Here is a 20,770-nt window from a genome sequence, read left to right on the forward strand (position 1 = left end):
AGAGAACATAGGAATAAATGGAGTTTTCCTTAAAATGATCACTATCATCTATTTAAAACCATCAGCAAGTATCATATGTAATGGGAATACTATAAAAGTATTCCCAGTAAGATCAGGAATGAAATAAGGTTACCCACTATCACCATTACAGTTCAATACAATTCAATTAGAAATGTTAGCTTCAGCAATAAGAGAATAAAAAGAAATTAAAAGAATTACAGTAGGTAACAAAGGAAACACAATTCTCATTCTTTGCTGATCATGTGATTATACACTTAGAGAATCCTAGAGAATCAACTAAAAACTACTAGAAACAATTAACAATTTTAGCAAAGTTGCAGAATACAAAGTAAATCCACATAAATCGTCAACATTTCTGTATGTTACCAGCAAAGTCCAGCAGCAATAGATACAGAGAAAATTTTCATTTAAAATTACTGTAGATAATATAAAATATTTGGAAGTCTATCTGCCAAGACAAAGTCAGGAACTCTATGAACACAATCACAAAACACTTTCCACACAAATAAAGTCAGATCTAAACAATTAGAAGAATATGAAGTACTCATGAATAGGCTCAAATAAATATAATAAAAATGATAATTTTACCTAAATTAACCTATTTATTAAGTGCCATACCAATCAAACTGCCAATAAATTATTTTACAAAGCTAGAAAAAATAACAAAATTCATCTGGAAGAAAAAATGATCAAGAATTTCAAGAGAATTAATGGGGAAAAAAAGCAAATGAAGATAGCCTAGTGATGCCAGACTTAAAACTATTATGAAGCAAGAATCATCAAAACCGTTTGGTACTGGTTAAGAAATTGAGTAGTCAATGAGTAGAATAGATTAGGTTTACAAGACAAAATAGTCATTGACTACAGTAATCTAGTCTTTGATACACACAAAGATCCCAGATTCTGGGATAAGAACTCACTATTTGACAAAAATTGCTGGGAAAATTGGAAAATAGTATGTCAGAAACTAAGTATTGACTAATACCTCATAACTTGTACCAAGATAAAGTTGAAATGGGTTTACACATAAAGAGTCATATTATTTAAGCAAATAAGAAAAAAGGCTAGTCTACCTCTCAGATATGTGGAGAAAGAAGGAATTTGTGGCCAAAGAAGAACTACAATAAGATGAAATGCAATTAAATATTTTTTTTATATTAAGTTGAACAGTTTTTGTGTAAACAAAATCCATGTAAACATAATTAGAAAAGAAGCCACAAACCAGGAAAAAAAAATTTACATCCAAGGATTCTGATGTAGGCCTCATTTCTATAATATATAGTGAATTGACTCAAATTTATAAGAATACAAGCCACTCTCCAATTGATAAATGGTCAAAGGATATGAACAGTTTTCAAATGAAGAAATTGAAACCATTTCTAGTCATATGAAAAAAATGCTGTAAATCACTGTTGATCATAGAAATTCAAATTAAGACAACTCTGAGATACTATTATCCATCTCTCAGACTGGTTAAGATGACAGAAAAAGATAATGATAAATATTAGAGGGGATATGGGGAAACTGAGACACTAATACATTGTTAGCAGAGTTGTGAACTGATCCAACCATTCTGAAGATCAATTTGGAACTATGTCCAAGGGGCTACCAAACTGTGCACATCTTTTGATTCAGCAGGGTCTCTATCAGTCCTATATCCAAAAGAGATCATAAAAAAGGAAAAAGGATTCAAATGTGTAAAAATGTTTGTAGCAGACCTTTTTATAGTGTAGAAACTGAGTGAATACCCATTAGCTGGAGAATGGCTGAATAAGTTATAATATAATATAATGTTATGGAATATTATTTTTATGAGAAACAATCATCAGGATGATTTCAGAAAGGCCTGGAAAGATTTGCATGAATTGATGCTAAGTGAAATGAGTAGAATCAAGAGATCATTGTACATGGAAACAGCAAGATTATAAGATGATCAATGTTGATGGATGTAATTATTTTGAACAGTGAGGTGATTCAGGACAATTCCAATAGATTTGTTGTGATGAAGAGAGTCATCTGCATCCAAAAAGAGGGCTATGGGGACTGAATGTAGATCACAACACAGTATTTTCACCTTTTTTGTTATTGTTTACTTGCTTTTTTGTTTTCTTTCTTATTTTTTTCTTTTTGATCTGATTTTTCTTGTACAGCATGATAATTCTGGAAATGTGTATAGAATAATTGCACATGTTTAATATATATTGGATTACTTGCTATCTAAAGAAGGGGTTGAGGAAAGGGGGGAGAAAAAATTGGAACACAAGGTTTTATAAGCATGTATGTTGAAAAATATCTATGCATTTGTATTTTGAAAATAAAAAAATGAATTAAAAAACTTGACTTAATAGTACTAATTCTCTTGTCTTATATTCAGATAGTTTGTGTACAATCTATAAACTTCTGCTGTGTTTTAATACTGTAAATAGAAAATAGACAAAAAATTCCTTAATGGAAAAAAAAGATAATGGGAACTGTGTTTCATATCATTCTTTGTATTTTCAGTGCTTTTACAATTCCTGGCACATAGTAAGTGACGAATGCTCATTAATATGATTTAGTAATAGGCAGCTACTTGATAAGATGAATAGAGCATTGTACTTGGGGCCAATAGGAGCTGAGTTCAAATTCTTCCTTGCATATTTACTTGCTCTGTGATCTTGTCTATTTCATTTTACTTTTTCCAATCTCAGTTTTTTTATCTGAAAAATGGTGATAAGTGAAGCAATTCCACAATAGAGTAATTGTTGGGATCAAATGAAATCAAGCATATAAAGAGTTTTTCACATCTTTAGATGCTTTGTAAAGATCTATTAGAGACAGTATGGAGTAATAGAGACAGTCTTAGAGTTACATTGTAAATTGTAAATCAGGTGACAATCTGCATCAGTAGAGAGAGTTTGCTCATAGGGAGTTCCCTATTCCAAATAAATCATAGATGATGAGTTATTATTTGTCACCTCATGGTTTAAGATTGTCACTAACACTACAGTGATGGTTCAAATTGCTTCTGAACATTAATAGTAAAGACTTTGCAAAACCTCTTTTTGAAAAAAAATATTTATTAAACACAAATCTCAATGTAGGCAAAATATTAAAAAGGCAATGTAGGCAAAATATAAATCATCAACTTAGCTTAATATGCCATAGTACACTAAAAATACCTTTTCCTCTGGACTGATGATAAAAAATATTGACCTAATTCATTTTAAAAGAACAATGTAAGCTAGACCTAGCCACATAAATTCTGAAAATTGGCAGGAAAAACTCATAAACCTGCCAATGTTACTAGACTCAAGAAATTTCCAGACAACTCATATAAGGACTGTCCACAAAAAATGATTAGAAATTTATTCTGTGAATCTGTGCCTTTTCCCAACACTATCCCAAATAATTGCAAATCTACCTGTGTGACACTTCATTGTGGTGATGAAGACACAAGGTGAAAATTTGAGGATACAGTGGAGTGTGAGTAGAGCATGAAGCAGTCACTAAATTTTATTTTAAAACTCATGTTTTATTTGGTATCATATATAAGTATATGAGAGAGTAGGACTAATCCCTACCTTCTTAGCTTATGTTTCAATTGAGTTTTTACAACAAATAGTTTTATTTGAGAAACAACATATGAGAATCGAATGGAGTAACATTTCACTTTTGTACAAGGTAGCATTTAGTAGAGATCGGTTCTGTGAAGGATATGAAGGGTACTGAGGAAACCCAAAAAAAGTGATGATTTTATTTTCTAATTCTTTAAATTGGAAGGACTAAAAGAACTGAAGAGTGAAGGATGACTTTATCAATATTAAAATATGGAATTAAAAAATGATTCCAGGAACCAGCTCTTCCTTGTCTTCACTTATAAAATATGGGGCCAATAGAAATAAACTATAGTATTTGTAGAAGAAAGGGACTTTAGGTTGGATAGGGGAATATTTCAAGGATATAACATATTAGAATGGATTACTGAAGGAAAATCTTCACTCTTGTCAATATGGTAGGAAATGAGAACTGGCAAATATCTGCTTAGTTCAGCAAATTCAACAGCTAACCAATTCAAGCTCTCCAAATAGACTTTGAGACTTCAGTTATTCTGATTGCCTTTCATTAGTGATCAAATTAACCATCTAATTACTAGTCTTCACTTTATGCTTTATTGACACAGTCAAAGGTCTTAGTTGTCTTTTCAAATAGAATACTTTCCTAGACTTCTGGTATGGACTACCCTTTATGAAAAAAAAAAAAAGAAATGGATGAACAGACCTTTCAAAGTCATTTATTATCAGGATAAAATAATTATATCTTGGAAAAACCTTGTGCACCAAGGTTTTAATAACTTAAAAATGTTTTCTTGCTACTTCTCCCTGGTCTAGCATTTCTCAGTACTTTAAAATTTTATTTTGTACCTGATCACTATGATAATAATAATTCCTATTTATGGCATAATGGATTTGGATTTAGGAGACCGTAATAAGTGGCTTTGCCTTTTCCTATCCCTGTGACTTTGGACAAGTTGTGATTCAGAAAATTATATACTATAGGAATGAGTTTTGAATTGGATTCAGAGGACCTTGATTTAAAAATATCCACCTTTAAAGTTTATTATCTGTATTCCCTTGAGCAAGTAACTTAATGAGGCTTGAAGTGAAGAAGACTCATCTTCCTGTTGATGTCAGATACTAGTCTCGTGACCCTAGGCAAATCATGTAAACTCTATTTGCCTCAGTTTCCTTATCTGTAAAATGAAAATAATAACAGTTATCTCCCAGGGTTATTGTGAGGATGAAATGAAATAATAATTGTAAAGCTGTTATCACAGTAATAAGTTACTTACTTACAAATATTAAGTTCCAAATAAATGTTAGCTAACTAGTTCACCTGCATAATGAGGGAGTTTAACTAGAAATGGCTACTAAGACGCTTTCCAAGTCTTTGATTCTATGACTTAGACTTGTTTCAATACCACTTACTATCGTGCCTCTCTGACTATAAGTCATATAATTTCTCTTTGAGCTTTGTTTCCCTCATCTGTTAAGTAGACTAGATAATCTCTAAGATCTCTTTTAGCACAGAATCTTATGATAATTATATAAAATTTTATCATTTACAAATTACTTTCCTCATAGGAAATGTAAGTATTATTAGTTCACTTTTACAGATGAAAATCATAAGATTCTAATAGATATTATAGGTCATAGATAAAGAATTAAGAGGGACCTCAGACACTTCCTAGTCCAATCCCATCATTATACAGAAGAGGAATTTTGGCCTCAAAGGGACTAAGTGACTTGTCCAATGTTACCAAGTTAGCATGTGGCAGAGGCAGGCTTCTGACTCCAAAGAGAGTGATTTTTCTGAAAATTAGTTGACTTACCCACAGATGCCATATTCCTTAATGGTGAAGCCCACAATTAAGCCCAGGCTTTCTCACTTAAAAGCTGACTCCAAATCTTTGCACTACAATGCGTGATACTTTATAATATAATCTGTAAAGCACTATATCTAAGAATCTACTGTGACTACAGGAAATCCTCATGAAATATGTGGCATTTCCTTTTCAGAATGCTAAATAACTAGATTTATTCTTTTGTACAATTTATCCAGTGCCAGACACATTGTCTGATTCTTTTTTGGAACAGACTAAATTTATGCTGTCTCCATGATGCCAACCCATCTAACCAAGTTTGGAACCTGGACAAACATCTGGATAATTACCTGAATTTTCCACTTTTTATCTGAATATATTACATCTTGGACTATGTGTAGCCAGTGTCAAAACAATGTCATTTTCATGAAAAAAAATTCCTGTTTGTTTTGCATTATACACATTACTTTGAAAGAAAAAAAAAACATAGTTTTGACATCCTTTGGATATAGCATTTAATGTAATGTGTGTTTTGAGGTGTTTTTTTTGGTTATTGTTCCCACCTTGTTCCAGTATTATGGCATTAATCTTATACTTAACAGAGAAATTTTCAATCTGCATCCCAGAGTTTTCACACTGGGAGTCTTGCAAATAGATGAAACAAAAAGCCTATTCCCTCCTCCCAAGGAGGGTAGAGGGGGGAACTAAGATTGTATACCATGTTATTTGGAGCTAATTTTTGATTATATCAGGATATCATGAGTTTTTGATCAACAATATAAGCAAAAAATTTGAATATATAACAATTTTAAAAATTAAGCTTGTGGCTACAATGAGTTATATAATTCTTGACATGTGTTTACCTTGATAATTTATTTTAAAGCAAAAAATTCTCTTTTTATTTTTTTAATTTTTAATTTTTAATTCATGCCAGGGTAATTTTTTACAGCATTATCTCTTGCACTCACTTCTGTTCCAATTTTTCCCTTCCCTCCCTCCACCCCCTCCCCCAGATGGCAAGCAGTCCTTTACATGTTAAATAGGTTACAGTATATCCTAGATACAATATATGTATGCAGAACAGAACAGTTCTCTTGTTGCACAGGGAGAATTGGATTCAGAAGGTATAAATAACCCGGGAAGAAAAACAAAAATGCAAGCAGTTTATATTCATTTCCCAGTGTTCTTTCTTTGGGGTAGTTGTAAAGCAAAAAATTCTCCAAAGCAATACCAAAACTTTTGGGAACAAGATGACCTATTATCACAACTGATTTCATTTTTTAAATTATTATTAATCACATCATTTACATACAAGAGAAGGTTGTAGGTAATATACAGGAAGTCAAAGAAAACAGCAATAATAATAGCTAGCATTTGTAGATTACTTCAAGGTTTGTCAAGTACTTTACAAATATTAGCTCATTTGATCCTTACAACAACTCCAAATTACTATTTTCTCCATTTTATAAATGAGGAAACTGAGGGATACAGAGATTAAGTAACTTGTCAGGATCACCTAGCTAATAAGTGTCTGGGGCAAGATTTGAACTCAGATTTACCTGACTCCAGCTCCAGTTACTTAATCTCTGCAGAAAATGTCATTTGTGAAAAATTATCTGACAACTTTTAATTATATTCCCAAAATATATGATTTCATTGATATTTATACTCTTCCTTCCTGGTGCCTTATTTGACAAGGTCTATTATAGTGGTCAAAAATCCCATCATCTGAGGGTTAATTGTATACTCAGTGATGAGGTTCTCTGTACTTAGCTACACTGGTTCTTGGACAATTATCTTTTGCTAAATCTGTCCTCATAGTCTTTTAAGTTTGAAAAGACCTGATAGACCTTGCTTTTCATCAATATAGTTTTGAGGAATATAGAATCACTTAACAGAAGAATGATGAAAAACTGGAATAGGATTTTAGCATCATAAAGTTGATCTTTCATTCTTTTATTGTTTTTCTACATTTGAAATGAACCTTATTTCTTTTGTTTGGTTTCTGGTTTATTATTCCCAAAGAAGTAATTTATTAAATGATATCCTAGACAATGTTATATATCCTTATAAAAGGATAAAAGAAGAGAGGAGGGGTGATAGACAGGAGGACAGGTAGAGAGTGAGGTGGGTTAGAAACAAAACACTGCTAAGGAGGGACAGAGGGGACAGTTATATCTCTGTCTTTATACTATATGTTATAAAGTATTGAAATATACATGGTCCTGGATCATTGGGCAATAAACCAATCCAATAAAGATTTATTAAGTACCTTCTATGTGTTAGGCATTATGCTAAGCACTGCAGATATAATTAATTTAAAAAAATTACTTCCCATCCTTGAGGAGCTCACAATACATTGGGGAGGGAGAAACAACACCAAGAAAAGCTGGGGTGAAGAGGAGTAGGGAAAGCATGGAGATATTGAGCATGAGGACATCTTGTTGCATGAAGAAAAAGCAGCAGCTGCAAAGTAGAGTAAGGTGAGAGTCTAGTTTTGCCCTCTGTAAAGGAAGATATTAAGAGGAATTTGGCAGTCTACCTCTACTCCTCCAAAGAGAAGGGAGAGGAGTCTGAAAGAGGTGATGGCAATCAAAGCTTTAATTAACAACTTGGAAATGAAATTAGAAGTAACTGTCCTAGGGACATCATATGTAATAAGACATAAGAGCATAGATTCAGAGTTGGAAAGGACTTTCTAAGCACTCTAATTCAACCCCCTTATTTTAAAGAATAAGAAAGTAAGGGTTCTGAGGATTAAATGATTTGACTTAAATCTCACAATCAATAAGTGTCGAAGATGACCCAAATCTTCTCCATTGCCAGTTCTTTTTCCACTGGACCATCTCTGGGATATTTATTTGTTTGTTTCACTTTGAAACGGCATAATACTCACTAATGTCAACATATATCCTCAGGGTTTTGGCTTTAATTTTCCTGAAATTTGACTTTTGGAGGATTGGATTTGGATTCCAATGCAACATGTATTTTGAAGTTTCTGTTGTATGCAAAAAGTACTCCACTGTTCTGGAAAGTCAAAGATAAAATGAAAAAAAATTTGCCTTCAAGCAACTTCTGCTGAGAAAAATAAAAAAAAATTATTATATAGAAGTGTAATTTTCTGAGGAAAGTAAACACTAACAATTGGAGATAAGAAAAGGCTTCTGGTTGGAAGTAGCCTGGGAGCTGATCCTTCAAAGAAGTTACAGGTTCTAAAAGTTAGAAGTGAGAAGGGCATGCTTTCTAGATATGGAGACAGACTGGGAAATATAGTAGCAAATGATGGGATGCCATGTTTGGGGAACATGAAGTGGGCCAGTTTGGCTAGAAAAAAGAGAGTATCTTTACTACTTGTTCAACTTCTCAGAGATCCCTCTTTAATAATGTTTCCTTTTGAAAATCTTGAACTAAGTGAAACTGACTATTTCACTTAGTTAATTCTTGTTGTTGATAAATAAAATGAAAGTTAAAGTCATCTTGTGCAAATTTACTGCTCTTGAAAATCAAGACATAATCAGAGCATCTCTGGCTAGTCATCATTCCTTTATTCCTTTCTCTAGGTAAAGCCATTAGTCTTTTAGCTGTAATGATACTGGTTGGTGACAGTCTTCACAATTTTGCTGATGGTCTTGTGATCGGAGCTGCCTTCTCATCTTCCACCGAGTCAGGGGTGACAACAACCATTGCCATCTTGTGCCATGAAATTCCACATGAAATGGGTAAGTCGATCAGTTTTCTACTAGTTGTCCTCTAATAGCTGGAAAATCAGTCATGCTTGGTGTGTAAGCTGATATCACTTGATTTCTTTCCTTCTTCTCTCTAGCATATCATTGAATAGTAAGTAGCTTCAGGTCATATTCCATTTAAATCTTGGGGAAAAAAGAGAAGGCAATATTTCTGTAGCCCAAGATAAGATTCAATCTGACATTTTCATAATATTTCCCAAGGATGAAGAGTGATAGTTTGTGCTTCAAAGCATTCTGGATGGGAGAATGTCATTTTCATGTAACATCACTTTAAATACCTTTGGCTGGGACTAGAAAATCTGAATGTTATATGTGGGAAAAATATCAAGAGGGGGAACCTTATCCAATATGTCAGCAAACAGACCAATGAGGAAAAAAATAGAAATTTAATTAAAACCAAACCATGGCTTCATCAAGCTGATTTATTCGAAATGTTTAAAGCCAGGCATGAAATTAAAGTGACAGGCATATGGTAGCAAATAGACACAAGGCTCTTTTTTTCTCCTGGATATGTTTTAATAGCCCTGTAATTCAAACCCTGTCTCTTTGGAACTCATAAGAGATGGACAAGACAAGAAGGTCAGTCTTGGTCAAAAGTATATAATACCCACTTTGTCTTCAGTAATCTTTCTATCATGTTCCAAGGGAGACCAGGATTTTTAGGGTTAACTAGGGTTAATAGGGGATCTCATGATGGAAGACTGGAGCAATAGAAGCCCAAATGGAGAAGGGGGCCTCATTGATGCTTTCAGTCTGTTCAGCCTTATAACATTCTACAGCCAGCAAAGAAAAAAAAATTGTCAGTTGCTGATGTACCCAAGCTACAGGGAGACTGGCTAATCAGTCATTTCTTTGGGACCCAGATGTTAGCACAATAAGGAAGGCAATGTGCCAAAACTTCTGGTACTGGAGGAAACAGATGTGAGATTAAGCATGAGTGGGAAACATACCTGTGTTTCCCTACTGATGGTAATTATAATTATCCTATAGGTTTAAAAATAAAGCAAAGACTAGTTTTTATATGTTTACCATGTAGAAAAAATAATGTAATAAATACTGAATTTAATACAATAAGATCTTATTTTAAAATTATTTTAAAAACTATTATTAGTTTGCAGGTTATCCAAGAAATAGGTATGGATAGGATTTGGACTATAGGCTATCATTTGCTTACCCCTGGTCTAGACTTAAGGAAGTGAAAGATAAAATATTCAAAATATAGATTAAGGTTAAACATGGATTATGGGTACAGTCTTCCCACCCCCATCCCTGAGGAGAACCAGTTGTCGAATACTCACCAGCACACCCTTGGCTCAAACCTAGCTTCTTCTTGGTTTTGAACCCAACTCTCTATCCATTACACAAAAGATGTCAAACTCTCAACCCATAGGCCACAAATGGTCTTCCTGGTACAAGCTGAACCAGATCAAAATGGAGCTGGGAAATGTTTCTCAGAATTAAAATCCAATTCAGCATAAGTAATATTAATTTGTGATTTTGTAAATCAAGATGCAGCTGACAGAGTTCTGCTTTAATTTGAATTTGATACTATTGGAATATATCACATTGCCTCTTAAAAACTATAGGGAATGATCCCTCATTTCTAGTGCCTCATCTTCTTGGATCAAAATTATTCTGTTGCCTGAAAACATCTATGTCCTGTACAGGAGACAGAAAGGAAAAGGCAGGATTTTATGGTAGCAAACAAAACAATTGTCTTGGTGTGGGTTGGGTAGTACCTTCATGTTCATCTTCATATTATCATCTAGAAAGAGCTGAAGGAGCATTCACATGCTTCCTGTTATGAATGGTTTGTCCATAGCCCTATGTGCCTGTAGTATATACCCTGAGCAGTGGTCTGGGGCCCCCACTTTGTTGCATTCCTGATATAATGTCACCCCTTTGTCCAAGGGCAAACTATGTAACAAATGTCAGGGACCCATATCACAAAAGATCACATACCAACTATCCAGTCCAATTCTGTCCTGTTTCTATATAAGAATATAAGCTGGTCATCCAGCTACTGCTTGAAGATCTCCTTCAAACAGATGTTGCCGGAGCCAGATCCTCTCTGCTTATAAAAAATGGCTATTAAATTTCAAGGTGAGCATTTTCAACTTAGGGAATTGACAGGTCTAGATTTATTGTTTGATTGATGAATGGAGGCTCATGAAGTTGATTGATGAATGGAGACTCAAGAAGTTGATGACTTGAGAAAGTGGTGAAAAAAACAGTACTGAAGATTAAAGTGAAAACTATGTCATAGGTACTTTTTCCCTTTGGGGAGAACACACTCTTGGCTTAGTGTAAGTTACTACTTCATTAAATAGCCAAGTCTACTTTTAGATCACCTTAATTATCTGGAACTTTTGCCCAAGATCAAGACTATAATAACCTGGATCTTTTGTTCCTAAGTATGCCCTGTGACCAGAGATCAAAATATGAAAAAAGAGAGACCCGAATCATCATAACAAAAGGCCAAACTTTAAAGATGCTACTTTATTTCATCAAGTGGGGATAATTTTATTGATCACATTTTGAAGCTATGTTTTAAAATCCACAGGAAGATTGGGGGGAGGTTTATTCATTCTAATCCTTACAGGTGCTCAATCAGACCAGGTTCTAGCATCTGGTTGAGTTCTGGCACATCCTGTTCTGTCTCCCATCCTCTTTTCCCCACACCAGTGATTATCTCTCACTGTGTCTAGTACTCTCTGTCCCCTAAAGGCCCAGACCTGCATTGGTAATTCCCTCTGTCTCAACTTTTCTCACCATTACCCAAATTTATCTGATCTACATACTATTCTTTCATGGCCCTTCCCTCTGCCTACATAATACTGAATTAATACATTATCTCCTCCTAGTAGCTCGTTTGTGTTTTAATACAGGTTATCTAGAAACTACTTTTGCAGCAAAAATATTGCTATCCTGGCTGGAAATCCAGGACTCATGAGATTGGTGAGAAGGATATGCAAGCATTTAATCCTGCCTATGAAGATGTTTAAGTTCCCTGACTTTTTTTTTAATTTGAAGGTCATTCTTTAATATTGTCAACACTGTATGAGGAATTAGAATCATGGTATCCAATGAAACGATAAAAGTCATTTAGTCCGGCCCATACTTGAAGCAAAAATTCCCTGCCACCTTTACAGCAGTCATTCAATACCTACATGAATCCCTCCAATTCCAAAGAACTCAATTCTTCTGGAAACAGAGAAATGGAAACAATGGAGCTGCTTTGCTTCAATCCAAAACAGTCACACATTTCCTCAAGGAAGGTGGATTCATTGTCCCATACACCTCCCATATTGTGTTTTTACTAAAAAGCAAATAGAGGGTTGTTTTTCATTTCTGTTTCTGCTTTTAGCTGTTTTGTTTTTCCCATATACAGTCAGTCAGTCAGTACCTGTTTAAGTAAAGAATAAATACCACGCCACAGATAAGATCTCTTAATTTCAGCTGGCAAGTTCCCAGGCAAGAAAGATTTAGAAACTCTGGGAAAGCATGTGATTTGACTTTGCATTTATCCAAGTTGAAAATGTCACAGACCATCAGGAGCTAACTGGGTTGTCATGGGTCACCAAGTATAAGCTATCTTTAGGACCAGCTAAACAAAAGCAATGATTGAAACATAATTTCTGTTCACGTCCTACAATGCCAATTGGCAAATGAAGCAAAATATTAGCTGATTGGTTTATATTCCCTATATTTGCTATTAAACTAGCAATGTACTGTACTGAATAGAAAATTGGCCTTAGAACGAGGAAGAAATGAATTCAGATCCTGCCTCTGAAACTTCCTGGATGCATGACCTTAACATTATAATTTCTTTCCATGGGCAATTTTCTAAGATTCTAAGTAATAGAGAAGGTACTCTGTATGTAGAAGAAGCTTTCAAAATCAGGAGCTCCAACCATCAGTGAAATCATAGATGCAGTCTCTATCCTTATCTCACCATGTATATTATGTGATCATTTAGCCATCCACAAACAATTTGATTACTAGAAAACTATAGACATTCTATAGGATCATAGATTTAGAATAAGAAGAGATTGCAAAATTCATCTCACCCAAACCTGATTATAGGAAATGGAAGCCCAGAAAAGTTAAATAAATAACTGGTACAAGGCCACATAAGAAGCAACAGAATCATTCACTGCTAGGATTTTCCTTTATTTATTATTAGTGGAAATGGATCCTCTGACTCCAAATTTAGCACCCTTTCCTCTGCACCAAGTCTGTTCTCAATCTATAATAGGGATAATTCATTATAATAGCAAACATTTATGTAGCAACTACTATGTGCCAGACCTTCTGCTAAGTGATTTATGAATGTTATCTCATTTAATTTTCATAACAACCCCAGGAGGTATATAGAAGCTATTATTATCCCCATTTTATAGATTTTATAGATGAAGAAAACTGAGACAGACAGAAATTAAAAGAGTTATTCAGGGTTACAGAGATAATATGTATCTGAGGCAGGATTTAAATCCAAGTCCTCTTGACTCCAATCCCAGCTGTCTATGCACTGTGCCACCTAATTGTCCCTGTAAATCTTGCCAGGGCTAACTTGGAATGTGTAAACTTCCTTCTGCTAAATCTTATTTTTTTCCCTCTAACTTCAGGAGATTTTGCTGTACTGTTAAGTTCTGGCCTTTCTATCAAGATCGCCATCTTAATGAATTTTATAAGTGCCCTCACAGCTTTCATAGGACTTTATATTGGCCTCTCAGTCTCAACGGACCCGTGTATTCAGAACTGGATTTTGACAGTCACCGCTGGGATGTTCCTTTATTTATCATTAGTGGAAATGGTAAGTATCACAGTTTTTTTTTAATTTTAATTCTTCTAAATACTGAATATTCAAAATAGAGAATAAATGTCAAAAATCTGTAAGGAAAGACTTATCTGAGAGGCAAAGAAGGCAAAGAAGACATAAAAAACCCCAAGGAAGCATATATGTTGAATCTAGAGAAGATGTTGGAAATGTTGAGTCATTTTCATGACAAGTGATTGCAATTTTGATCTCACAATAACTCTGGGAGATAGTTGTGAGCCACCCAGGTGGCACAGTGGATAGAGCACCAGGCCTGGAGTCAGGAAGAACTTACCTCAGAAGTGGGTATGATAAACCACTCCAGTATTTTTGTCAAGAAAACTCCAAATGAATCACAGAGAGTCAAATGGCTAAAATGACTGAATAATGAAATAAAGAAACTGAGGCAGACAGGGCTAAGTAGCTTGCCCAGATTTACACTAAGTGTCTGAGGTCAGATATGAACTCAGGTCTTCCTGACAGTTAGCTGCCTCTATGAATCCAACTCAATTCAATTTAATAAACATTATTAAACACCTACTTCATGCCAGGCACTGTGTTAAGTCTATAAGTGAAGTTTAAGATAAGTATGTAAGTAAAAAAAAAAACTTGGCTAATCAATAGTCTCGTCTGTGTGGTGCTAAAAAACCAATGAAATTGATTTTGCTTAATATAATTGGTTAGTTGTTAGATTGAATTGTTGAAAGCACTGGTTGTTTTTAGAAAGCTTTATTTTCTTTTATGGCACGATTTTTGCTAACGGGATATAATTTCTGGATGCAGTGACAATGGTACCAATGCTATACAATTACCCTTAACATTCTACATTACTAGATTTACTGTCAAGTTCCCATTGGATGAAATAGTAGTGATCTGCCACATTTTAAAAAAGGAACCTTGTATGGGGATATTTGCAAAATGATTTCATAGTTTCTCCAGTTCTGAGGTTCTGTGGAAGAAACGAGCCCTTTAGCCATTTTTAGGTTGCCCATTTTTAGATGGGTTGACAAGTATAAAGAGGGTCACAGTAGATGCCAGGGTCGTTACTGAAATCAAAGAAGGGAGAGTAGGGCAAATACAGTGACCTGAAGCTAAAAAAGGAAATGCTTTCAGCTGAAAACCATTTTCTTCCTCCAGGAAAGCTGAGCATGTCATTACAAAGCTTTCAAAAGTAGGTAAACTAAAATAATTGAGGGAAGACATAAGAGAATCGGGAAAGTTCAGATCGTTGATAATAAATCTTTTTTACCCAGTATTTTAACGTTTCCAAAGTACTTTAAAAATATCTCACAACAACCCTTACGGCAGGTGTGATTATTATTTCCATTTTAGAGATGAGAAAACTGAGATGGGGAGAATTTATGAAAGGAAGCAGAAAAGGTGATATCTCACTTAAAACAGCCTAAACCATTCTGTAGATAGCACTCTTTAAGAGCTTCCATGTTGAAGAAGTCACTCCCTTCTTAGACTCTCTAATGTATTTTGATTGAATAAGCATTTATTAAACATTTTTTACTATGTGTTAAATACTGTCCTTTGAAATATAGCCCTGACATTGTCTCCAAAATGATCCCTTCCTCTGTCAGTGCCTTCTCCCTCACAAACTATTTTTTATTACTTACACAAATACACACATATACACACAAATATATATACACATATGTCTAAATGACATATTTGTCATTTATATTTGTGAAAATGGTTTTATATATACACTGCATATACACGTGTTGCATGTATGCATTTAGAGAGAGAGAGAGAAAGAGAAAGGGGGAGGAGAGAGAGAGAGATAGAGATAGAGATAGAGAGAGAGAGAGAGAGAGAGAGAGAGAGAGAGAGAGAGAGAGAGAGAGAGAGAGAGAGAGAGAAAGGAAAGAGATGGGGGAGAGAGAGTCATCAAGAGGACTGATGGGGAATGTAGTTTTCTTAGCTGGTATAACTAAATATAATCATAAAGAATTGGAGTCTTGTTTGATTCACTTACTATTTCAGAAATTTTCAGCCTATCCAGAATTTTCTGTTTGCCTACATGATCCTATTGCTATGCAGAGATATGGTAAAATTAGGCTCTCTCTACTCTTTCTTCCCTTCCTCATCAATGCTTGCCTAATTGATATTGCTACTCTAGAACATTACTTTATTTAAATCTTATTTAATTTTTATCAGGGGTTTTGTCTTAAGATAAAGAAAAGCAAATTTTTGCTGCATTCTAAGATAGTGTTTATTATAAAGTAGTGAATTGTGCAAGGAATAAAAGGTTAAAAGAATATCTGAGACTAATCACCTTATATATCACCAGGAGTCTATATTATGCTCAAACTGTACAAAGAAGACATTTGCTTAACTTTTGTTTTCTAATAGAATGTTAACTCCTTGAGGGTATGAAACTATCTCATTTTTATCTTTGTATTCCAACACTTTGTAACTCCAATACTTCAGTGTCCTACCAATTTTTTTTTTCTTTTGCTGAGGCAATTGGGGTTAAGTGACTTGCCCAGAGTCACACAGCCAGGAAGTATTAAGTGTTTGAGATCATATTTGAACTCGGGTCCTCCTGACTTCAGGACTGGTGCTCTATCCACTGTGCCACCTAGCTTTCCCATGTCCTACCAGTTTTTAAAATTCCAACTGGACCTACAATTTCACTGAGCTACATAGAAATTTAAGTGCCCAAACTCCCACTATCAATGCAGATCCATTGGTACTTCTTACTTTCAAAGAGTAATTTAGGAATGCTGGGAAATGTATTCATTTGCCTATAATCACAGAGCTTAAATATGGTAGAGGAAAATCTTGAACCCCGATTTTTCTGACTTTTAAGACCATCCCTCTGTCCATTGTACCTACCTGACACATAAGTGCTTTATAAATAGTTTCTTCTCAGTTGAATGCTTCCTCTCTATCAATAACAGTCACATATCTTGGGAGTTTTAAATAGCTAGAGTCACATCTCATTCCATATGCCTATACATCTGGACTTACTGGGTTTCCTCATTTTCTTTCTGGTTCTAATTCACTTTCTTTATATGTGATCTAAGTACTATAACCTCACACAGAAATGGAGCTTACTACTCTTCATATCTCATTCTGCCTTATTGTTTTGCATTTGGGGACAAATTGTCCCAGATATGAAGATTCTTGATAAACTGGCAAAGCAGAGACACCCCATGGGACCTCACTTGACCTTAGATTAAAAGGTCATTTTGTCAGCAGTGTCCCGCTCCTGGTATCTTCCAGCCATCAGAAAGCAAGAAGACTAATGTCCTGGGAGTCCTTAGCTAACATATGCCCTGACCTTATTGAAGAGAAATGTGTTTTCCAAATTTATACATGCATACCAGCAAAAAAGATAGCAAATCAAAATCTCTTTGAATTTCCTGGAACTACTTCCTCCAATCAAGGTCAGATCCTAGGCCTTCTGAGTAAAATATTGCAGCAAACGTGGACCTTTCACATAGCAACAACTTTTTTTCTGTTGATACACTCTTCTGTCCGGCCAAGGATAATAGTCTTCCATCAAGTGAATAAAGCTGAGCTTCATGACTTTGCTGTAAAGCAAAGAAAATAAATGACAACAAGAAAAGACGGAAAAAATTACCCTGCTGGTTATTTACTGGGCTCTGGAAATTTACCAGGAACCCTTTTGAGCTGGATTAATCAGAAACAAGAAGCTAGTTTCCTTTGGTGTGTGTGTGTGTGTGTGTATTTCAAAATACTATAGCATAATGTTTTTAAATGAAAAAAATAGGGGCTGGAAAAAAAGATTTTATGATCAATAAATGACCTCCCCCTACTCCAAGGAAAAAGGAAGTGAATCTTGTCTAGTGAAACCAGCCTTAAAAGTGCTCCAACAAAATACCTTTCCAAGCATTATCATGCTCAGGTCAAGAAAAGAAAGATTTATGTTCTGGTGGCAGAAAGAATTGGATTCTCTGTTACAATGATCAACAATCTCTGGATCCAGTTAGAGACAAAGAAATAAGTATCTCTTTATTTATTTATTTTTTTTTAGTGAGGAGTTGGAGTCTTGATTATCTCTTAGCTTTGTCTAATCTTGACATGAGTTTTGTTTGTCACTTTCTTCTGGCATTCACTATTTTTCAATCTCATTTTCCCTTTTCTTTCTCATATTGGATGCAAAATTTCTTGCCTGCTTTAAACATGTCTCTAAGTCATAAATTATTTTTCTATAATGCCAGAACCATGGAAACCTCAAAGGGACACACTCCATAGGTATAAATAGGACCTGTTAAGTATTAAGTGAAAATTCAAAATGATTTTCTTTTTTAGATTCTGGTTCAATAGCAATGGAGGACTGCTCAGAGTCTGGAAATTTGTGGGGAAGACAAGTTGTTGCTGTCCAGTAAAGTACCTTAGAAAACTAGTCAGTAGAGAGGAGCCAGCTTATCAGATAGTGTTAAAGAAACTCGGATTCAAAGAAGAATTTTTATATAGTAGGTCATTTATTGGGCTTATAGACAAGAAGATATGGTTTCAGATTTTGCCTTAGATGTCTACTTTGTGACTTTGAACAAGTCATTTAACCTTTCCATTCTTTTTTTTTTTTATTAATTGGATTTTCCTTCATGTAAAAAAAGCATAATATTAAAAAAAAAGTTTTGTTTCAAATTCTCTCTCTCCCTCCCTCCCATTTCCTTAAGACAGACAATTTGATATGGATTATATGTATGTAACCATGAAAAAAAAATTCTCTTGTGAGTAAAAAAAAGAAGGAAGGAAGAAGAAAAGAGAGAGAGGGAGAGAGGAAAGGAAAGAAGGAATTAGAGAGAAAGAAGAAAGAGAGAGGGAGAGAAAGGCAGAGAAAAGAGAGAGTGAAAGAGAGAGAGAGAAAGAGAGAGAGAGAGAGTAGTAGTATGCTTCAAATTGTAATTCAGGTATCAGTTCTTTCTCTGGAGTTGCATAACTTTTTTCATCATGAATCTTTTGGTAATCATCTTGGATCAATTGTGTTGCTGAGAATAATTGATTCACAGTTCTTCGTTGTATAATATTTCCATAATTGTGTATAATTTCTTCTCGTTCTGCTCACCTCATTTTGTGTCAGTTCACACAAGTCTTTCCAGATTTTTCTGAAATCATTCTTTCTTTTATCATTTCTTTATAGCACAGTAATACTCCATTGCAATGGTATACCATGACTTGTTCAGCCATTCTCCAAATAATAGGTATCTCCTTGATTTCCAGTTCTTAGCCACCACAAAAAGAACTGCTAAAAGTAGTTTTATACAAATAGGTTCTTTCCTCCCTTTTAAAAAATCTCTTTGGGATAAACATCTTGCAGGGATCTTGCTGAATCAAAAGGAAAGCATAGTTTTATAGTTTTTTGGGCATAGCTCCAAATTGCTCTCCAGATTGGCTGGATCAATTCACAACTCTACCAACAGATGCCTCAGATTGTTGATCTGCTAAATAAATGTAGGAATCTCAGTGACCTTTAAAATTCCTTTCATCTCTAACATATATTTATCAAACAATAAACTTTGCTAATGTGTCAGATGCTGAATTAGGTAGTAGAAATGCAAAATGAAATCATTCTAATCCTTAAGGAACATCTGTTTTATAACCCTAATGTTAAGATGCTCTCTCCCTTGCTACTTAGATGTTAATATCTCTGGTCTTTCTGTTTTCTCTCTGTCATCAGCTTGCCAATTTGTGACTTATCTTCCTTTTCAACATTGACCTTGATGTTCATTGTACCTTGATTTCTCCTATATAGAAGTAGTAAAGATATTGGGAAGCATAACCCAGGGCTTTGCCTATGATTCCATACTGTCTTAAGGATATCTCTGAGTTCTTCAGCTTCCCATTCTCTCAACCCATAATCCTGGATGTAATAACAGAAAGCTAGGGTTGAACTACCCAAAGCATTTGGCAATGTGTCCACAATGAATTACTTCTCTCCTCAACCTTAAAATCTCAGAGTTCTTTCTATCACTTTTCATTACTTTTCTGTCCTGCCTCGGTTTTTTCCTTTTCTTTATTAGAACCTAGAAGATCATTTTAAATTTGCACCTAAATTTACCAAGGTTGCCAAAAGTACTGATTTCTTTAAAATACCAAAATACAAATAGCACAATATAAATCACAAACTCAGTTAAATTCGATGTGAACCTCAATCCAGTGGGAGGAGAAAGTTTATTCTTTGTTGGAACAATCGGTACTTACTATGTACCAGTAACAGGTGCTGAAGAGATAGAGACAAAAAAAGAAGAGAAAAAGGGAGAAGAGGAAGAAGAAGGATGAAGAAGGAAGAAAAAGGAAGAAAAAGCAGCAGCAACAATTTTTGTCCTCAAGAAGCTTACATTCTAACAGAAGAAACAATTTGTACTTACATACATGTTCCTAGCATAGTAGCTGACATATATTAGATACTTAATAAATATTCACTGACTGAGTGACAAGTAGATTTATACAAGATTTATACAAAGTAAATATAAGATAAAAATTGGAGAGAACAAGGGAAAGGAGAGCAACAACAACCAGGAAGATCAGAAGAAGCTACATGTAAAAGAACATTTTTCTTGCCTCTTGAAACAGCATTAATGGCAGACAAGTGGCAGAGTGGATAAGCTCTGGATCTGGAGTTAGGAAATTATTATTCATTCATTTCAGTTGTGCCCAACTCTTCATTCTCTAATTTGGGGTTTTCTTGGAAAATATACTGGAGAGGTTTGCCATTTTTTCCTCCAGTTCATTCTACAGATAAGGAGACTGAGGCAAACAGAGTGAAGTAACTTGTCCAGGGTCACACAGTTACTAAGTGTCTGAGGCCAGATTTGGACTCGGTAAGATGAATCTTTC

General features: G+C 34.6%; 1 protein-coding gene across 3 annotated transcripts in view; it reads left to right on the forward strand.

Annotated features, from left to right (window-relative positions):
* Positions 1-20,770, forward strand: part of SLC39A12 (solute carrier family 39 member 12) — a 104,218-nt gene that overhangs the window by 69,464 nt on the left and 13,984 nt on the right. For all 3 annotated transcript variants that reach the window (XM_052000793.1, XM_052000792.1, XM_052000795.1), the window contains 2 exons: positions 8,944-9,102; positions 13,758-13,945. In XM_052000793.1, coding sequence (XP_051856753.1) covers positions 8,944-9,102; positions 13,758-13,945 — 347 coding nt within the window. The remainder of the gene's footprint in view (positions 1-8,943; positions 9,103-13,757; positions 13,946-20,770) is intronic.

The sequence above is a fragment of the Antechinus flavipes genome, chromosome 5 (assembly GCF_016432865.1).
Source record: "Antechinus flavipes isolate AdamAnt ecotype Samford, QLD, Australia chromosome 5, AdamAnt_v2, whole genome shotgun sequence".
NCBI lineage: Eukaryota > Metazoa > Chordata > Mammalia > Dasyuromorphia > Dasyuridae > Antechinus > Antechinus flavipes.